This window comes from Elgaria multicarinata, chromosome 1, assembly GCF_023053635.1.
Source record: "Elgaria multicarinata webbii isolate HBS135686 ecotype San Diego chromosome 1, rElgMul1.1.pri, whole genome shotgun sequence".
Taxonomy (NCBI): Eukaryota; Metazoa; Chordata; class Lepidosauria; order Squamata; family Anguidae; genus Elgaria; species Elgaria multicarinata.
In genome coordinates this window covers 169,293,547-169,315,443 of record NC_086171.1, presented here as the reverse complement: position 1 = coordinate 169,315,443, position 21,897 = coordinate 169,293,547, and the positions used below count along the sequence as shown (strand labels likewise).

Below are 21,897 nucleotides of genomic sequence, written 5' to 3'. Positions count from 1 at the left end.
CACTTAACTATAGATTGAATCTACCACATGTGTAGATGAGATGGTAGTGTCAGGAGAAGGAGTTTCAGTGTGATTGGTCCTGGGGAACATTTGGGCACAAGCCAGGCTTGTGCAAAAGGGATGGCTCCACTTGAATCAAAATGAAATATGACTGTTGACACACTATCAAAATGGTGGCAGAAGAGGTTTTAGGTCTTAGCTAGACCTAAGGTTTACCCCGGGATCGTCCCAGGGTCATCCCTGTTCATGTAAATGACACACAGGGGATCCGGGGAGCAGGCAGGGATGACCCCGGGAGTCGGGATGATCCTGGGATAAACCTTAGGTCTAGCTAAGGCCTTAGAGTGATCCGTGAAAAGTAATAATACTTTTCATATTTTGCTGCTAAGGAGAAGACCTCTAAGGGCCTTTTATTGGGTGCAAATGGTGCAAAGGGAGTCATTTCTGTTTTTGACTCTTCAAGATCTCCAGTGGGTAAAGATGCTCCAGACTTTATTTGCTACTATGGAGACACTTTGTGGGCCTTTTTTTGGTGTTGGAGCAGTTTTCCACCTGCTCTGCCTTCCCAAGTTAAGTTTTTTTTGGGGGGCGGGATCGGGGAAAGGGAATGGGTAGCAAGGAAAGGAGAGTGAATAATGGTTTTTTCAAGAGTTCATATCCAATACCCACCAAAATCCTTCCAGGTTTTTTGAGTAATCAATATGAACATTAAACAATAAAATATTTTTTCTTTGGTCCACACAGCACTGTCAGGACTTTGATACTTCTTGCTGTAAGTTGTTAGCTGCAGTAGTACAGAATCAGGAAAAAACTTTGAGGAAGCTGGAAGGAGGAAGCGTTTTATTCTTTCTGACTTCTCCCTTTCATTGCTCCTCTTCTGTCATTTGTAATAAAAAAACCCCCTGAAAAGACCACTCTACAGAGATCTTTAAAAAAGTCCTTCAGGGCACAATCCTTATGCATGTTTTACAGCACTCAGCATTCCCCAGCCGGCCATGTATAGGATGCTACACTCAGGCAGAACTGATTGTCTTCAGGTAAAATGTTAGGAGAAACTGTGAGTAAATGGGTTCACAGACCACAATGATTCTTGTAATGACTGGCTATAAAATCTAGAGCTCTGATTGCCAGAAATGGTTGGGACCAAAAAACATGTGTGAACTAACTATAACACCAACACCAACTCAGTTACTTAAACAGTTTAGCAAAATAGACATCATTTTCCAGCTACTGCTTTTAAAGCAACATTTGCCAGCAGATCTCATTGTACTATTTATAAGTAATGCCTACTGCTACTCTAAATTTCATTTGCTGGGGAAAAACAGCAGCAGAGGGCTCTTGCCTTTATGTCTGGCTTGTGGGCTTCCCAAAGACATCTGACTGGGAAACAGGATACTGGACTCATCTTATATTTTCTTATGCCTTTTGCTTGTCTTGCAATGGGCTGGATAAAGGAATCAGCAGCAGTGAACTTGGATGATCAGAATATTAGTCTACATAATTACATAAGTCTAAGTATGTGCTTAAATGTGCCCCTTGTTCTTAACTGGACTGTCTTGATTTGCATGAATGGATCTATCACTATAGTTTAGAGTGTACATTCATTTTATAATGAATGGAAAATTGAACCAAATGGAAAAATGAAGTAAACACACACACCCCGAAATGAATATGATTTTAACAAATAACAGTAAAAATGAATGGGGTCTTTAACAATGAAAACAAAAAGGATTACACAGCAAAAACCACCTCCTCCTCCTCCTCCTCCTCCTCCTTCCAGATCCAGGATTGGTGAAGCTCATCACATATTGCTAAATACCTGGGAGAAGAGAAAAGTCTTGAACTGGCAGTGAAAAGATAGCAATGTTGGCGCCAGGCGGGCCTCATCAGGGAGATTTTTCCTTAATTGGTGGGCCATCGTAGAGAAGGCCCTCCCCCTTGTTGCCATCTTCCGAGCCTCCCTTGGAGTAGGTACCAGGAGGAGGACCTTAGATGTTGAACATAGTGTATGGCTAGGTTCATGTCTGGAAAGGTGTTCCATCAGGTATTGTGGTCCTGAGCTGTGTAACGCTTTACAGGTTAGAACCAGCACCTTGGATTGGGCTTGGAAACATACAGGCAGCCAATGCATGTGGCCAGAGTTGGTCCTATATGCTCGAAATTTCTGGTCCCTGTTATTAATTTGTCTGCTGCATTTTGCACAAGCTGCAGCTTCTGAACCGTCTTCAAAGGCAGCCCCACATACAGTGTGTTGCAGTAATCTAACTTGGAGGTTACTAGAGCATAGTCAACTGAAGCCAGGTTATCCCTGCCCAGATAGGGGCATAGCTGGGCCACCAACCAGAGTTAGTAGAAGGCACTCCGTTCCACCAAGGCCACCCAAGCCTCAAGTGCATTATATGTATGGTTGCCTTTGAAACAAGTCTAGAAACATCAGTTGGTCCAAAATCGGGCAATAAGATTGTTAACTGGGACTGGCTGATAAGATCTTTTAGTGCTTTCCAATCTGCTGTATACATGGTTGTTCCTGGGTTTTTTGTTTTGCTGGTGGTGGTTTTATTTTTCGTAGTTGGTGTAGAGACACTAGCAATAGCAATTAGGCCAAATGATAAAAAATAAAAGATGTTAAGGCAGAGTATGAATCTATAAAGATTTATATTTATGCATATGATATTAAGATGTCTTTAGAAAATATTATTTCTTCAATCAGGCTTTTTTAAAAGTGATGCTTATAGTGTATTATCAGGATGTAAAATAAACATGGTTAAAGTCAGAAATAATGACCTGTTCAGAAGACATGCTAAGCCATGGAAGTAAGCATTTTTAGCTAAACATTATGGCTTAGCATGTCATGTTAAGTATGTTTAGCGTGTTGTATGAACCATTCCTAACCATGCTGGCTACATAACCATGGTTTAAACACGTTCACCAACCTTTGCTGCAAACAGGTTAGCGGCCTAACCATGGCTTAGCGTGTTTTCTGAATAGGCTCAATGTTTGATATATTATAAAACAAAGACAAATATTAGAACAAGGTGTATTTCAAAAGGCTATTTGGAAGAAAAGAGGTCTGGGCATAAAACCTGAAAATGACCCAAATTATTTGGGGAAATTGAACAGAATTTGATTAATAATACAAAAAAGGAATTAGAAAGGTGCTCTAAATTGAATCTTTAATAGTAAACCAAAAAAATTCAACCATCAAAATGGCAATTTTGTTTATGGCTTAGCTTCTGTTAGTAGATTTTAGGAAAATAAAAGTTCGACAGAAATTATTGATCAATTTTGAGGAAGAGGAGGAGGAAAACGTTTTGCTGTGTAATCTTTTTTGTTTTCATTGATAAAGACCTCATTCATTTTGAATCACATTCATTTTGGTGTGTGTGTGTTTACTTCATTTTTCCATTGGTTCAATTTCCATTTATTATAAAATTTATTATTATATTATAAATTTTGAATGGGACAAAAAATCACCCACTGCAGGCTTCTTATATTAAAGCAGGTTGCCTTCCCCCCCCCTTTTTTTTGCTTTTTATCGTACTATAGAGTAGCTCAGTATTAAAGCATACTTATTAGAATAAGAAGTGACATCAATGGATGTTCTTTCTTGAATGAAAAGAGTGATGGTGGAAAATCAGTTTGATTTGCTGATACAAAACTGTAAGCTGATGGACCAGAGAGCAGGGGAATTTCTTTTCTGATTATGTGACCACAAGTTCTTCCTCTTCTTTTAAATCAAGAACTTCATTAAATTACTGACTGTGATGTGTAAAATTTGACTTGTGGCTTCCTCTTTTAAATATGCAGCTTGTTTCATTTGCAGTCTAGTTATAGAAGATGCCATTGTGTGAAGACAGCTGTAAGACTCTAGACTGAAAGAAATTAGTAGCTATTTCTACATAGTATCTGAATATTTATCGAAAACATTAGTGTAACCATCATTTGGTTTTCTGAGTAGGTGATGCCACTGTCAAAGCTGATATCTAGAAAATAAGTGCACATTAAATATTCATCATAAGGTAAGTAAAAATTACGTTGTTTTAGGACCTACAATTTAGGTACTATAAAGACAAAAAGTAGCCATCAGAAAAGGCAGCTTTTCAAACCAGCCAAAACTTTAATCAGATTCAATCCATTTTGTTCTATACTGCTAAATATTGACTTTCTGGAGGTTGCTCTCGAATCTTGCCAGATGCCAGGTCTTGCTGACTCTATATAGCATAACGAACACTGAGAAATTACCATTGCCAAGTCATAAAAGCCTTATTCTCTGTCAAAAGTTACATGTTGGTGTATAAAGTTAGGGAAATTGCAAAGATTGAAAAAAATACCTTTGATGTCTTTATGGTGGTGGTGGGGAATACTGCATAAGGAATGTTTTGAGAGTGAGTGTGATTTTAAATTATTGCTATATTGAATGTGGTAAAATATCAGTAATGTGTATTACCTTTTTTTTTTTTTTTTAAAAAAAAGTTTTTGCTAAGACTGCATTCCTATGTGCACTTACGTGGGAGTAAGCCCCATCGAACGTAGTGAGGTTTACTCCTGAATATACATGCACAGACTTGTACTATCAGACTACAATCCAATGCATATTTACCTGGGAGTAAGCCTTATTGATCACAGTAGGATTTACTCTGAGTAAATATGCATGGGATTGGGCTGTCCTTGACTAAACTGTAGACCTAATAATACTTAGGATTCAAATGCATATTACGCTAGGGCTTTATGTTTGGAGCACTGAACTTAATTTCCTTTTAGAAAAAATAGCTGCAAAAATGTAAGCCCACAAATATTCTCCTCCACAGATAATACCAACTTTTGTGTGGAGATGGGGATCTCAACTGGGGCATGATCTCGATGGGACTTAAAGCAAGTAGATTCAGAATGTGCCAGAAACCTAAAAGTAATGAGAAGAAATGCCTGGCAATATTATCTTAACTATTTTATCTTACATCCAAAGTATTGATAGAACAGTAAGAAGACAACTCCTATAGCACTGGGAGACTGTTTGGGAACACTTCGAGGTTGCCTAGTGGGCAAGGTGAGATAAATGAAAGCAAGAAAATTCTTTGGGCAAAAGAAGGATTCTGTGCATTTGCTGCATTAGGTATATAGCATGTAGCTTCCTACTGGGTGCTCAGAACTGGGTGCATCATCAAAAAGAGGACAAAAGAAGATGTGGTACAACAGACACACATTTAGAAATAATTACTATAATTCAAATAGAATTACAATACATCCCATAATAGTGGGGGAAGACTGTGACCAGGTGACCTGTGTGTCTACTCAGCCTGCTGCCCAGATGCTGTGGATGGGCAACTTTAAGGCCCCTTTTTATGGTTCTTTAAATGGAAATTGGACAGAATGACTTTGCAAATGCAGGAAGCCTTCAAACAGAGGCATGCCCTCTGATAGCCCTTCTGATAGAGGACCATGGTTTGTAAAATAGGGCAGATGGACACCCTTCTCAGAACTTTGCCCTGGCTGGATGTCTGCATCCAATAATTGGGGCTGAGCATGAAGTTCCTAGTGATGGATTGGGAACCATGCAGGCAGCTTCCCAGAAGTTCCTTCTCTCGCACTACTCCCCTTCTCCCTTTACCATGGAGAAAGGATTAGAGGTATCACTTAGCAGGTGACAGCAGAAGGCACTTCCATTCGTGGGAACTGAGGCATGCAGCATCTTTTCTCATCACAGAGCCTGAGGTTTGATGACAAGCTTCAGAGTTTCTGGTGAAAAATGATGGTTCAGTGGGAAAAGGTACTCTCCTGATCAATTTCTGATGGTGAGAGCCCTCCACCACTGCTAGTCTCTGCACCTCCTCTTCCTCAAAGTCAGGCCTTTTTCATTGTGGAAGGAAGGTAAGAGGGGAGGGGAACAGCAGCTAAATCAGGGCTCCTTGAATATATCAGTAGAACATTCAAACATCCCCTCAAGGCTTTTCAAGTGTTCAGTAGAACATTCACAAAGGGGGAGGGACTGACAAAAAAGGCAGGGGGCAGCAAATGTGGAGGGTGAGTTCTAATTTTGAGTAGGCGTGCTTAACAGTGTGTGTGTGTGTGTGTGCCTGCGTGCGCGCGCGCGCTATGTCTCATTATATTTTATTCAAACATAGGTGCTAAGCAGCACACTTGCTTCGAATAGTCACCTATCCTTGGAGCAGGGTGTTGAACCTCAAGCCTGGAGGCCAAATCTGGCCCACCTAGAATTCCAATCTGGTCCTCTGGGGTTCCCAAAGGCCACGCCCCTTTCGCCATGTCACCTGGTGGTTCCTGCTCCCCCTCTGATTGCCTATCATTTCTTGGCTTTTCCACAATTCTTTCCCCAATCTAAAAGTTTGGAACGCCTCTCCTAAGGTAGTAAGTGCTTTAAGCAAAAACATGCGGGCATTTTGGCCCCACCCCGTTTGTCTTTGACCCTGCCCTTTTCAGCACCACTCACCACTGGAACGTGGCCCTTGACAGCATCTTTGAAATCGAATTTGGCCCTTGGGCTGAAGGAAGTTCAACACCCCTGTCTTAAAATTGTCTGAGTAATGTTATTTGGTGAGGGAACATGGGATGGGATCAAGCCTCCCTTCCTTATGTGCATCTTCTGTTGTAAAAATTAGACTCTATCCTCCTCTTTTTATGTGAATAGGGAAGAACTGCAAACAAGAAACACTTCTAATGTGATCCACGAAAATAAGCTATAGAAGGAGCCCAAGACTGCTTAAGACCACTTGATGGTCCTATTTGATTCTCAGGCCTAATCTACACCAAGCAGGATATTTCACTATGAAAGTGGGATGAAAGCAGTATATAAAAGGCAGGAGACACACCAAGCAGGATATAGCACTATGAAAGCGGTATATGGTATTTGTCAATGGGCCCCAACAGTTGTCAGAACACTTCAATACTACTATAAAGGAGTAGGGTGTCTCCTGCCTTTTAAATACCACTTTCATACTGCTTTCATAGTGCAATATCCTGCTTGTTGTAGATTAGGCCTCAGTTCAGTGGAAGTGGGTTGATTACATGCTTAACCACCAAATTTTGTATAGTAAACCGCCCAGAGAGCTTCGGCTATTGGGCAGTATAGAAATGCAACAAATAAATAAATAAATAAGTGCAGCACTTAAATTCTTTGCCCCCCCCACAAAGTCCTTTGCAAGGTTCAAGTAAACTGATGCTTTTACCATTGTGCAGACGTTGGAGATGCAATTTTGAAACCCGACTGATGGTTCAGCAACTCCACAGAAGACACTAAAAGCAGCAACCTGTTAAAAAAAAAAAGAAGGAAATACTTAACTCAGACAGGGAAGTGGTTTAGTACCCCAGCTGTCCAAGAGTATGCAGCCCAGTGCATGAACATTATCTTTATTCAGACTTACAGCTGCTGACAAAAGAGCCCCAGAAAGTCCAGAAAGAAGCAAAATAGGGAAAGGGACTTTGGTTCCTACAAACAAGTTCAAAGGGCTTTTGTGAGGAAACCCTTTAGGAAGGCTGCTTATCCCTGCAGAAAACATTTCATTGTTTGTTGTGTAACTGCTACATGAATGTCAGAGACACTGTATTTCATGGAAGGTCAGCCTACAGACTATCACTTTTTCTGTTTTATACCTTTTGATCTCAAATGGATGAAAAGATGAAAAGCCTTTTATATCTGTATCAGGTTTTGCACAGGTGTTCAGAATCTGTCCCATCCCTTGCTCAGTTGTCAGATGTCTTTATCTTTTGATAGTTTCTGAATTCAGACATGATGACGAACATCTTGGCTGTTTTGGTCATACTGATACCTGGTGAGTAGTCAAATGTATCTTCTTTGCCTCTCCAGCCATATTTTATTTCTCTTTATTTAATTTGTGGCAGGGTTATGGAAGATAAGAGGTCCTCATGGCCACTTTCCTCCCATCAATGACAATTGTAGTAGCTAGGAAAACCAGATCCCATGCTTAACTTGTCCGCTTTTGGTCCTGCTAACCTACAGTGCTTCCAGATGAGGCATTTATGGTGTCATTGCTCTATCTCCTCCACGGAAATTTACAGGAGGTCCAGGTGTCATCTTCCACTCAGAGCCCTCCTGTATTTTCCTATTGCTTCTTCCATCTTTTTTTTTTTTACTATGGAAAATCCATCAAGAAAGAAAAGATGGAATAGCAACATAGTGCTTTGTGACTGCTAGGGCTAGCAGCCCTCCACCTGGAAGAACCCTTATTTGCCTGCTGTTGTTATGTTTATCAGCCTATTTACTTATTTATTTGTTACATTTCTATACTACCCAATAGCTGAAGCTCTTTGGGTGGTTCACAACAATTAAACCCACAAAATATTCATAAAATACAATATAAAAGTACAACCTAGCACCAATACAGAGATTTAACATACAATAACAGATTTAAAACCAGAGTCAAATTATTAAAATTAGGGGTGTGCACGGACCCCCCACTCCGCTTCACTTGCAGATCCGCCATTTTTGGAGCGGGCCGCTTCGCCCCGCCCCCACTCCACCCACCGGATCTGGATCGGAGCTCCGTTTTCCCCCCCATAGGGTTGCATTGAAAGCTAAAAAATTATACAACGTTTTTTCTGTTCAAGTTAGAAACCTCACGTTTGGCACCATGACACCTCATGGGGGTATACACACGCATGCCACGTTTCAAGCAAATCCCATCATTCCCTGATTTTTGGCGAATTTTTGAAAACCGGGCACCCCATTCAGACCCCTTGGGATAGCTCCGTCAATTTGCACGTTAGAAACCTCAAACTCGGCACCAGGACAGCTTATCCATGTGTCCACATGGACGCCCAGACTCAAGGCAGTCCCATCATCCCCTGATTTTTGGCGCGGCTCTAACCTCTAACGCACCACCCATAACCGTAATTCACACCCCTTTCGATAGCTCCGTCAATTTGCACGTTAGAAACCTCAAACTCGGCACCATGATAGCTTATCCATGTGTCCATGTATAAGAATATAATAATATGTTTAAGAATATTACTAAATGTAGGGAAATGGGACAAGAAGTGTGTGTATGCTTTCCCCAAAATGCTCAATCTGTGGCTGTTGCACTACACAAAAACAGTGCACGCAATCAGGCTTTAAGAGAGGGGAGGGGGGAAACGAACCAACCAAACAAACACACACTCCAAAATTTAAAAATAAAGTTTATATTAAATCAAAGTAAGGGCAAAACACAGAGCAAACTAAGCAAAAAGTCAGAAAGAAGCAAACAAACACACGCGCCAAGCTAAAATCCTAATCTATCTCCAAAGTACACAGCAGCAGCTAACGAACGCTAAACCCACAAGACGCTGAGAGCTCAGAGATCTCAGGATGACTCTGCCTTAGTCCCCCCCCCTCGAACGCTGGGATTGGAGGATGCTTCATGAGGAGATCAATTCTCATCATGATTGGGAGTTGAATGTGCCTGTCATCGCTTCAAAAATAAAAAAACCCCAAACCGTTTGTTGACCCGATTTTTAAAAAATTCTAGCACGCGACCCGCACGACGTAGAGAGGTGAGAGTAGTCTCAAAATGACCCCCATCCACGACTCTCTGAGCACAAGAATTTTCAGAACGATAGCTTAAAAAACAACCCAGTTATCCCCAATTCTTTCCCGCAATGCAATCCTATGGGCGAAAAGCTGAAAACCGCCGTTTGAGCCGCGCTGTCCCTGTTTGTTGACCCGATTTTTTAAAAAATATAGCACGCGACCCACACGACGCAGAGAGGTGAGAGTAGTCTCAAAATGACCCCCATCCACGACTCTCTGTGCACAAGAATTTCCAGAACGATAGCTTCAAAAACAACCCAGTTATCCGCGATTATTTCCCGCAATGCAATCCTATGGCGAAATGTTTTCAAGATGGCGATCGGAGCGCTCCGCCTGAACTAGGAGCTCTGAAAAATGGCCGCTTCTCTTCGCCTTGCTTCTAGGGGTTCGCGGTCCGCTTCTACTCCGCCTCTCGGTAAGACGGAGCAGGCCAATCCGCTACTGCTTCTCCGCTCCTAATCGGAGCGGAGCACATGCCTAATTAAAATGCCTGAGAAAATGAAACAGTCTTCACTTGGAACTGGAAAGAGCACAATGTAGATGCCAGGTGAGTTTCTCTTGGATGCTCATTCCACAACTGGGGTGCCACAGCAGAAAAGGCCCTCCTCTTAGTAGCCACCCACCTCACTTCTTGTGGCAGGGACTCCTGGAGAAGGACTGCTGAAGCTACTCTTTATGGATTAAATAACGTTTTGGTCCAATGTGGCTAGTAATGTGTCATTTCTAGGGCTAGCGCCACTTCTGGTCTCCTTAAAACCAGTTCCCGATATACAGTATATGAAAGATTCTTTTGCACTGAAGAAAATCTGTTCTGAGGCTTTTCCAGAAAACTAACTTTACATCATGGAAAATACTGACTTTTTTTTTTTTTTTAATAAAAGCAAGATCTTTTAAAATATATTTTATGTATGTTGGAGGAAAAGAACCCACTTCTAAATGATTAAAAATTTGTTGGTTGAATAGTCATCTATCTTCTGACTGAATAATTAGTTAAATTTAAATAAATTTGCATGTGACCAGGTCTTTGTTGAGATACTGGTTCCTTGTTGAGATAGTGAAGGAAGCAATAAATTACAACTCACAGTGCAATCCTATACATCCTTACTCAGAAGCAAGCTCCACTGAATTCAATGGGTCTTACTCCCAGGTAAATGTGCATAGGATTTCAGCCTTAATAAGCAAAATGCACCACTCAATAGTGATGCTTTTCTGGCTCGAGGTCCTACCAAGAATTCATGTGATCCTAGAAACCTCTCTCAATGTAAAAGATACTCATACCTTAATGGAATCCAATCTGGTGAAAAGGGACTTGGCAGAGGGATACGCTTAGGGTGACCATATGAAAAGGAGGACAGGGCTCCTGTATCTTTAACAGGTGCATAGAAAAGGGGATTTCAGCAGGTGTCATTTGTATATATGAAGAACCAGATGAAATTCCCTCTTCATCACAAGAGTTAAAGCTGCAGAAGCTATACTAGAGTGACCAGATTTAAAAGAGGGCAGGGCACCTGCAGCTTTAACTGTTGTGATGAAGAGGAAATTTCCCCAGGTTCCCCATATATACAAGTGACACCTGGTGAAATTCTCTTTTCAATACAACTGTTAAAGATACAGGAGCCCTGTCCTCCTTTTCATATGGTCACCCTAGCCACGCTGCATGTTTTAGTATAGCCACACTAACAGCTAATTGTATCATTCCACAACACTGGAAAGCAAACAAAACCCCAAATATACAACAGGAAAGGGTTCAGCACTCTAGAATCAAGCTGAAAGATAAACAATTTGCCTTTAATCACAGTCTGACAGATTATTAAAGGTTTATTTCATTACTTTAGTTGGTTGCATCTGGGGCAAGGTAATTTACTATTTCTTACACTTACAAGCTAAAACAACACTGTACACATTGTCTTACGGCTTGGATAATGTGCTAATTGTTTCTCCCGCATCTTTAAAATAGTTTCAGACACAATATATGGGCCACGCCTGCTGATAAGTCGTGTTGGAGGATCAGTGACAATACCATGCTATTATGAAACCATAACAGCCAATAGACATGGCAGAAAATATTGGTGCATGGAATCTCGAGGATCTTGCCCGACTATTATTTCCACTAACCATTTCATCCATCAAGACTTCAAAGGAAGAGTGTCAATAAATGATAGGCCTCAAAATGGGATTTTTGAAGTGACAATGACACATCTGGAGAAGAAGGACTCCAGTAATTACAGATGTGGCATTGGCAAGGTCAATAACGGTTTATATGCTGGAGTAAACCTAACTATTTGGGAAGGTAAGCAAGCTGAAGGAATCTGGACTACTTTCTTCAAAGGGTAGATAAGCCAATTGAAGGACTATTTTAACAAATTGCAAAATTACCCTGAACTGGGTATTCCTTTCTTAAACACAAAACTGTTTTGAAAGCAGCACTGAGTCTGAATAACAGTCCTGAAATGTTATTCAGACTCAGTTTTCCTACTTTCAAATTAGATGCAAAATTCAGCACATTTAAGGTTCTGTTGATTGCAATGGAAAAGTTAAGCACATGGGACTTTACAATACAATACTTAAATTTAACTGGATTGTACCCAAGTTATACCATACACACACACACCATGATCATTTGGAGGACCTAAAACCAGGCTCTATTTAATTTAATTTTCCAAGTTGAAAAAGTTTTCATGGCAAGAACCAGTTAGCTTCCTGTGGTCAGACATTTTCTGTAAATCACTCAAAGTTTGACTGAATTAATTAATTAAGTAATTAAAATATACATTGATGGGGATAAAAAGTAAATTGGCTTCTTGTGACATAGGGTTGGATCCTAAGAAGGATTCCATTCTCTTGCTTCCTACTCCCTAACACAACTTATTTATTTAGAATTTATTTAGAATATTTATATACCGCTCCCCATTGAAAATTTTTGGAGCGGTGTACAAGGTAAAAATGAAAATAAAAACAGAATAAAACAGTTAAAACAAAATTTAAAAAGAAGCAAAAACCAACAACACAGAAATCCAAGGCTGCATGTTAAAGAAAGGCTTCTTGGAATAAAGATGTTTTCAGGAGGCGCTGAAAGGAGTACAAGGTTGGAGCCTGCCTGACCTCCAGAGGCAGGGAATTCCACAGGAGGGGCGCCACCATGCTGAAGGCTCTTCCCCTGGTGGATTCCAATCGGAGGATGGATCTAGGTGGAACCACCAGGAGCAGGCCCTCGGATGACCTCAGTGACTGGGCAGGTTGGTAAGGGAGAAGGCGCTCTCTCAGGTATCCTGGTCCCAAGTTGTTTAGGGCTTTGTACACAAGTACAAGAACCTTAAACCTGGCCCGGTAGCGAATAGGCAGCCAGTGCAGTTCCCTCAGCAGAGGAGTTACGTGCTGGAAAGGGGCAGCTCCAGACAACAGCCGAGCTGCAGCATTCTGCACTAGCTCCAGCTTCCGGAGCAGCTTCAAGGGCAGCCCCACATAGAGTGCATTGCAGTAATCCAATCTTGAGGTTACCAATGCCTGTACCACCGTGGTTAAGCTATCCCTGTCCAGGAAAGGCCGTAGTTGGCGAACCAACCACTCCGAGCTGTGGCAGCTACTTGAGCCTCCAACGACAGAAATGGGTCTAAGAGTACCCCCAAACTACGAACCTGTTCTTTCAGAGGCAGAGCAACCCCATCCAGAACAGGCAATGAGCCTGTCTCCCGGACTCGGGAACCACTCACCCACAGGGCTTCTGTCTTGCCAGGATTCAGTCTCATTTTATTGGCCCTCATACCAGTAGCTGAAGAATCCTTAGAAATGTGATGGGATGTTGTGTAAGGGCCTACTGTTGGAATGGGAATTTAGAAGAAATTCAGGAATGGCCTTCCCATTCAGCAAGACTGCCTGTCTTGGTACCTTGAGAGAAGGTAAATGAAAGGAAGGAACATCTGAATGATGTAGCAAGACAAAGTTTGGGTGAGATTCATTTGGGCTCTGCTTCAGGCAGCAAAATGTTTTTGGCTGGCACTGTGGAAATTGTTTTTTTGGGGGGTACCCAGTACAGACTTGTGACACGGACCCCATTCCACACACATACTATGATCCCATTCCATCCCCATGAGTTATGAAAGAGAAGTTTTCAGTTAAATCCTGAGAACCCATTTTCTACATTTTTGAAACTACACCATGGCCCACACTGAGACTTTTGTACCATGCCCCCAAATATCCCTCCTTTACAGTGATCAGGTTTGCCATAGTGGATTCTGGTGTGTCCCTAATTATTATTTATCTGATTGGCTCTCCTGTCTGTGCAGAAGGAACTCTAGGACTGGTAGTTCTTGAGAGATAGTTCTTGAGAGAACATTTCACATTCTCTCTATTTCTGAAACTACAATGCCTAGTTTAATTGTACAAATGCAATCACTCTGAGCTGGCAACCAATCTATTAGGGATGTTCTGCTCTAATAATGATAGGCACCAGCAAATCTCACAAGGTCTAGACATAGATATAGGGAAATAACTTTCCATAAATACACCCAATATGTATTTATTGTTATATTTATATAGATCCCACCCTTTTTTCTCTTACAAGGAAGCCGAGGTGGCTTATGTGGTCCTCCTCCTCTCCATTTTATCCTCACAACAACTCTGTGAGGTAGGTTAGCCTCAGTGACTGGCCCAGTGAGCTTCATTGTTGAGTCCTGACTGGAACCCAGGTTTCTTGAGTCCCAGTGCAGTACTCTAAGCAGTGTACCACACTGGCTCTCAAGCTGTTCTCCCATGTGAAATCACTGGCTATAGATAGAGTTGGCCACAAACTCTATCTATAGCCAGTGCTTAAAGGAAAAATAATCTGTATGAAAAAATGTAGAGGAAGACAAGACTATAGTATCAATAGCCATTTGGAATTGCTGTGAGTTAAGGGCTATTCTCCACCCCTTTTGTCTATATTTGTATTATATAATGAACCTATTTATTTTTTATTATGTCTGATTGATATTTTTATGCCCTTGGTAACTCCTCTTTCTATATATATATATATATATATATATATATATATATGCACTTTTGACTGTCTAGTCTAGCAGTGAGTAGTAATGATATATATCTCAGATTGGTATTTTTAAAGTCATGGTGGTGTATTTTTTCCAAACAGGTCCAAATATGCCTAAATCACCTGAGATTGTTTGGGGTAAACTGAGAGGGTCAGTAATGATACAATGTCCATCTGAAACTACAAGGCTGAGAATGGAGAATAAGTCATTGTGCAAGATGAGAAGATCCGGCTGTACTACCATTGTAGATACAAGCAGAAGTAAACTTCAGGATAGAAGAATTACTTTTACTGCAGGAGATAGCTCAGAAACATTCAGTGTTTCCATAAAAGAACTGAGAAAAACAGACTCTGGAGTGTATAAATGTGGAACAGGAATGTGGGATGGCAGTTCAGATGCAAGAATCATACAACTGCAGGTTACAGAAGGTAAGCACAGAAAGAAAATGGTAGAACAGTCACCTCCTATGTGGTCCCTCCAGATGTTTGGACTATAACACCAGCCAGCATGGCTAATAGTCAGGCATGGTGGAAGTTATAGTCCAAAACATCTGGAGACCACAATTTCGGGGAAGGCTATGATAGAATCACAAGTGGGACCCATAGAAACAAACACACTGGGGCTGAAGAAAGGCAACAAGGAGTTCTTCCTTCTTTTTATTCCCCCCTTACCTTCTACCCCACCTTCCTTCATGGTTCCATGGTGCTGGCTCTAGGCAATGATGCTGCTTCACTCACCTGTATGCCAGAGATCTTCCGACACGACATCTCAGCAGACTTGGCCCATATATTGTGCCCAGCCTGATTAGTAGCTGCAATAGTGGCTGTCCAGGCACCCATAATGGCTTTGGGAGCCAAAGGATGTGTATGTGAGCTTCCCACAGTAGGCATTGAAATCAAGGCTCAATTGATGTGTTCTCCAAGACCAGTCATTCATCATGAGGCCTTTTAAGTTGTAGAGGGGCAGCCCATGTCACAATTTAAAGGATCCTTTGGGAGGGGCTGAAAGTGGGCTCAGGGTTTCCCTCCTCCACTTGGCCAAATCCCCCCATTCACCGTCTTCCCTCTCTCCCTCTTACCTTTGACTAAATTGTTCCTTTCCTCCCACCTTTATTAACTAAAAGCCCAAACTTTCGACACCTAGCCCCTCTCTTATGTCCCCTCATACAATATCCCTCTCACCTTCTCCACTCCTTCCCTTCTCCTGTCACTCAACTCTCCATTCACCTTCTTCCCTTAGTTTAAGAGTCCTTTGGAGGAAATGTGGGTGCAAGAGTGAGGTCCTTCAGGTGCATATTCCCCAAGACCATTTCTCCCTGTTTTTAGGATCCCTTAGGACAGGAAACCTAATGCCCTCTAGGTGATTTGGACGACAACTCCTATAAGCCTTAGCCAGCACGGCAAATGGTCAGGAATGATGGGGATTGTAGTCCAAAACTTCCAGAGGGCAGCATGTTGCCTTGAACTGCGAGTGCTCCTCGCTGGTTAATTGATCCTGGGGGCAAGGGGTTAGCTTTAAGGGGTGCACAATGCCAATTCCACCCTTCCTGTTAGCCCCAACATAATGGTTTGTAGGCAGCATATCCTTTGCTTTCCTGCAACCTATCTCTTAGCCCTTGCTGGCAGTGGGTTTGCACCTGTGATGACAGAGAAATCATTTCTGATCCATTGTTTTTTAAATTAAAGAAGGGTATAAAAACTGCCTGCCCTCCACTAAAGGATGCTGATAGAATATTGTAAAAATGTGTGCTCAAGTGTCACTCCTAGAAATGGTTTATTTAAAAATAATTACCAAATTCCCTTTCTTCTGGAAATCACTTGCCTGAGGGGATTGCAACATGAAAAATATAATTCCTTGCCAAAATGTTTTCCTTTTCCTTATCTTAATGGCCCATCTGTAACTCTGCAGAGATAATCCCTGCAAGCCTAAACTCGTTCATTTTATAAAGAGCTATGGTTAGAGAATATATTTGGCATATTAAGTGAGGTCTAGTTGCTAAGGGAATGCTCTCCATGGTCCTGATCATGGCAGTTTTACTAACATCTGTGGCAGCTAAATTAACATCCTAAGAGAATTCAGCCCCTAGAAGTTGATTGGACTAGTAACCCAAGAACTACCTTTTCCCTAAATGGAGAGTCCTGCCAATTAGCCTGGCAGATCCATATCCATTTTAGGGACTTCTTGTTCAACTGTCCATCTCAAAATATAAGTATTAGACGTCTGCCTTTTCAACTGCATACGTTTTAGAACTAGTTTAGCTTTACAAAACCTATGTGGAGCTAGTGGAAAAGTTAGACATATTTTAACCATTTTGACTTTCTATTAATTGATAGTTGTCTTTAAAGTTTCCTATTTGTCTCTGTGTTGCTAATATACCTACTTACCTATATTCAAATACTCAGGGCTGGTCTAATACTATAGATTTGAAACCCCACTTATGTGTCTGTTTGGTAAAGTTATTGCCCTGAATAGTATGGCTACAGGGTAAGTTGCATGTGTGTGTGTGTGTGTGTGTGTGTGTGTGTGCATTGTGCATCCAGAGAGAGTTAAGAAGTCATAGCCATCCCCAGAAGACGTCTCATTGGATGTAATGGCATGGCCCAAGGAGTAGGTTTTGTTGTAACTGACAAGACCTTTTGTAAAAGGAAATGCTCCACATCCCAGATGTGAGTTATCTCCGTGGTACACATGCTCTGCTCTTTGTTCTCAGGGTTTCCTGCGAGCAGGTGACCTGGCTATGTGCATGGAAGCAAAGCTGTGAAAACTACATTTCCACATGCAGGGTTTTTATATATAGAACATTTGATGACCTTGCCCCCTTTAGAAAATGCTGCATTTTAAAAGGCAGCTGATACATTTCTTAAATGAATAAACTATGTGAGAACCCCACCTGTAGTCTGAAGTAGTACAGCCAGACATAGGCTAGTACCTCAATGAGAACTAGGTATATTACTTACCTGATCTTGGAAATGCTAACCTTCAACTGCCATTGGCTCTTTGTGGCAGCACATTGAATGGCCACCTCTGTATGACAGCGTGAGACATAATATGGAGAGTGATGAAGTGGCTTGCTAGCTGAGACCACTGCTTTGTAGTGATAGGGAGGTGACAGGACATCTTCCCCTTATCTGCCAATGCCATATAGAATGGGATGGTGGTGCCACCAGAGCCAGAGGGAGCAGCTATTTACTCTACAACCATGCCGTTGCAAAGCGCTGGCTATTGCACCCCTCCCATTGCTTCCTGGAGCCAAATGGGAAGGTGGGGAAAGCCCTACTCTTTATATTACCTGGCAAACCACCTCACTGGCCACTACTCTTTGGACAGCTTCTTAACAATTCCAAATAATATTGCATTGGGATACAAACCTCCAATTATCCCAAAATGCAAAGAGGTATTCATCTTGACACAGTAACATGCCTATGTGTCCTGTTTTCCCATGATCCCCAGTTATGGCATTTATGTGTGTTTTTTTCCTTTTCTTAACAGAATCTTTGTTCTTCAATATCATAAGAAATATAAACAATATAAGCAAGTCAACAGCCAGATATGAGTCACAAACAACCTTTACAACCTCCCACAGACTTGTGACATCTACAAACGACTTCTACAAAAAAAGGTACAGCTTCAGGACATGAACATTTTATAGCTTAACTATGTTCACTTGCTCAGTGGCATTCATCTCTTGTCTGGAATGTAACAGTTGTATCCAAAGTTAGTCCAAAGCCATTGAAATGAATGGTACTTAAGTTGGAATAATGTTGGATACAGGTACAATCAGCCAAACCTGATCTTGCAAAAGTTCTCCAAATTCCATTTTGAAGCTTGTTCTGACTCAAGTCCATATCAGATTGTAAGCTTTGTTGTTTTTTTCTTTTCGCATAAAAATCGATGTGTACTTTCATGAGTATTTCCCCAAACATATGCATCAATTGTGCACATCTTTAAAATGTATGCATTCTTCTTCCATTTTTCAAATGTATGGATGCTGTCAAACACATTTTTTTGATCCGCAAATCACTTAACAAGCTCGGAAATGTATGGACGTTGACTGCAGATTGTGTCTGAGATGATGGTCAGTCTGGAAGGTGCAAACTGGTTAAACCCTCATCAAAATGAACTGAAACAGATTTTTCTTAGATCTCTAGATTCAACCCTACATTTCAAAAACATCATCCAACATATCACCATGGTAGGCGTCAGCACTTCCCAGCGTTATCCTAACTGGGATGTTTGGCAGGAAAGAGTGAGAAACTGAGTGAAATTGCACTGGGAAGTTGTGACTTGATATTATTGTTGTTGTTATTCTTACAGTACTTCATTTCAGGAACCAAATTTTTTAGCTTTGTTTTTTAGTACTATTTATAAGTTGCAAGAAATTCTTTTACATACAATGATGGGCCAAGCTCTCTACTTACAATCCTGCCATATAGAGACAGAACCCTTCACCCCCACTATTAATTTACGCTTTGTCACTATGTGACAGACTAGCTTAACTACCACAGCTTTCACCAAAGAGTCTTGGGAATTCTAATATTGTGAGGGTACTCTCTGTTAGTGATTCCAATCCCTTGTGCTTAGGAAGTCATGATAAGTGAACTGGTTCAATCCTGATTTAGATTTGCAGTGTAGATACACACCTAATTCAACTAAGGTGATTTGATGGGAATAAGCTATTTCTTCTAATAGAGTTATTTACCAGCTATAAATCCCAATCGTGGGCAAAACCTTGAAGGACAAGTGGAGCAGATGATTTCATAAAACATTGTCATCTATAGTTTTACTCAGTGCCAGATACACACTTATTACTTTCTTTTACTTTAAAATGAAGTGAGATGTTACACACAATTGGCAAAAGCTCTTTTAAATTTTTATGCGATGTATGTTTTCAGATCTTCAGAAAATGAACAAAATCCACTTCCAATTGTGATATCACTTCTTGTACTTCTCGTACTTGCAGCCATTGTTATTACTGTGTTTGTTAAGTTAAGACAGCGAAGGAAGAATGGTAAGTGCTCTTGCTCACTGCTGTACTTTTGATTCCTGACAAAACAGCAACAAAATGGCCCAAGACACTTCTTAACTGCGGTAACACTGCAATTTGCAGTAAAGATGGATGCTGGTTTGTCAGATATAGCTAGTCCAATTAGTATCTATCCCATAGATTTAAGCTAGAGCATTAATTTATTTAATCAATCAATCAATTTGAATTACACCTTTTTGTTCATGGGTCCACAGTTTGGTTGACTAACAGACAAAAAATTCATGCAACAATAAAGCAGTGAAATAATAAATATCACAAATTCCTATAAGTTGTAATAATAATAATAATAATAATAATAATAATTAATAATTAATAATATCATCCCGCCTTTTGTCCAACGCTGGGCCTCAAAGCGGCATTAGAAAATTTAAAACATATACATTTAAAACTTATAAATATAAATATACAAAGTTAAAAACATATTAAATTGATTCCAATATTAAAACATTTTAAATGACAGTTTTAAAAGTCCTTGGCACAGACAGAAGTCCTGATTATTCATCAAAGGCCTGCCTGAACAAAAAAGACTTTGCCTGCCTCCTAAAGCACATCAAGGAGGGAGAAAATTAGCAAAAGGCCAGGTGGAATAAGAAGGACATATCCTTTAAAAAATGAGATGGGGTGGAGGAGAGTTAGCAACATCAGCCTCATCAGCCTCTTGGCCTCAAAACAGTACTTTGAGTTCAGCCCAGAAGTTACCAAGGCATATATGATAACTGCAAGTATTCCCTTTTCCAGAAGAGGGCGCAGCTGGCAAATCAGCCAAAACTGGAAAAAGATGACTTGACCAAAATCCAGGTGTCCCCCCCCCCCCCATATGCTGTATATATTCCATCATGGATGCATAGTTGCATTTCATTGTTTATATGACGCAGCCACCAATTCACAGCCACGTCATTTTATTCCCCATGAAGCTGTGCATTTTCTATGTCCTGTTTGCAGGTTTTTACTTTGCTCCGATGTCACTTCTGTTGTTTGTGCATCAGTCAATGGTGGCTTCAGTTCGGGTTAAGAGAGTGGGCATAGTTAGGGGGCAGATCCCAGTGCAGGGTAGGCATGAGAATATAGGGCTGGGGGAAGATTCCAGATGAGTGTTTAGTAATGGTCACCATGGTGATATTAAAGTCTGATTCTGGAATCTCTTACAATGAAATGGCATCTCTTACAATGAAATGACACTGCTTTTAAAATGTTATACAGAATATAAATGATTTACATGTGGGTACTATTTTACCACTGGCTTGACTGAGACTTCTCTTGCTGCCAAATCTAGTAATAATGCAGCATATCTTTCAAGAGCCATATTTTATCCAGAGCCCCATTAGTGGGAAGATAGGATATACATTAATATAATAAAATCATTGTGACCGTTCCCTCAGTGGTCAATGGATGAAAGTCTAAGTATCTCTTGCTTTTTTTAAAGCGTCAAGTGACATTCCTCCAAAAAATCTTGAAAGAGAAATGCCTCCGATTGGCCAAAAGGAATCAGAGGAGAAACCTGAGGAGGAAAATAGAGATTCAGAGGATGAACGAGAGACTGCTATAGGGCCTGCCAAAGGTACAGCTTTTTCAGCCTCTGTGTCTTAAATGTCCTTTGTTAGATTCACGTGGCTAGTATTAATACACAAAATATTGGCCACAATTCAGTGACCAATTATGTGCTTTAATATTACATTACAAATCAGGAAGTGTAAAAGAATATATGTCCTTGTCCTCCTCCTCCTCCATTTTTAAGGTAATGCAATTTAGTAGCTGATTTAAACATGCTGTGAATAGCAAGCCCTTGCATGAACTGATGCTATAGCACAGCTGTATTCCTTTGCATCTTCCATTCACTTAAAGCTCAAGGTGAAAATGTCTCGTGGGTAACTGTAATGCTTCCTCCTTTTAAAAACACTCAGTTCCTTGCACGTTTTCCATTCATGCCAGGATGGGGGAAAGCCTTGGGGGTCCCTCATATGGCCCATTACTTCCCCTGGTAGCCCCCTTCCCATAAAAAAACCCCAGGTTTGTCCAGTTAACCCTAAAGGATATTCTTGCTACTTGGATTTTGACAATGCCAGCTGGCAAAATCAAAGCGGCAAAAGCGATCTTCAGGACAAAAATAAATATCCTAATTTTGCTGGGGTGGGTCAGCAACCTGGAGAGCTCCCCCAAATGGAGATCCACTCTCCCTTCTCCCAAACTTCCTTCCTCCAGAAGGTATTTCTCTCAGTCCAGGTGAAGTATCCTTCTTGCCATTTGCCTTTTAAAAGCACGTTTTTCCATGTGCACAAATGGAGCTTTCC

The 21,897-nt window shown here is 40.9% G+C and overlaps 1 protein-coding gene across 1 annotated transcript; it reads left to right on the top strand.

Moving 5' to 3' along the window:
- The first annotated feature begins 7,644 nt into the window (after positions 1 to 7,644).
- LOC134407442 (polymeric immunoglobulin receptor-like) lies at positions 7,645 to 21,196 on the top strand. Its single transcript, XM_063139265.1, has 6 exons — positions 7,645 to 7,784; positions 11,499 to 11,831; positions 14,667 to 14,993; positions 18,055 to 18,184; positions 19,458 to 19,573; positions 21,033 to 21,196. The coding sequence occupies exons 1-6, from the start codon at positions 7,742 to 7,744 to the stop codon at positions 21,194 to 21,196; spliced, it is 1,113 nt and encodes a 370-aa protein (XP_062995335.1). The 5' UTR covers positions 7,645 to 7,741.
- The last annotated feature ends 701 nt before the right edge of the window (positions 21,197 to 21,897 follow it).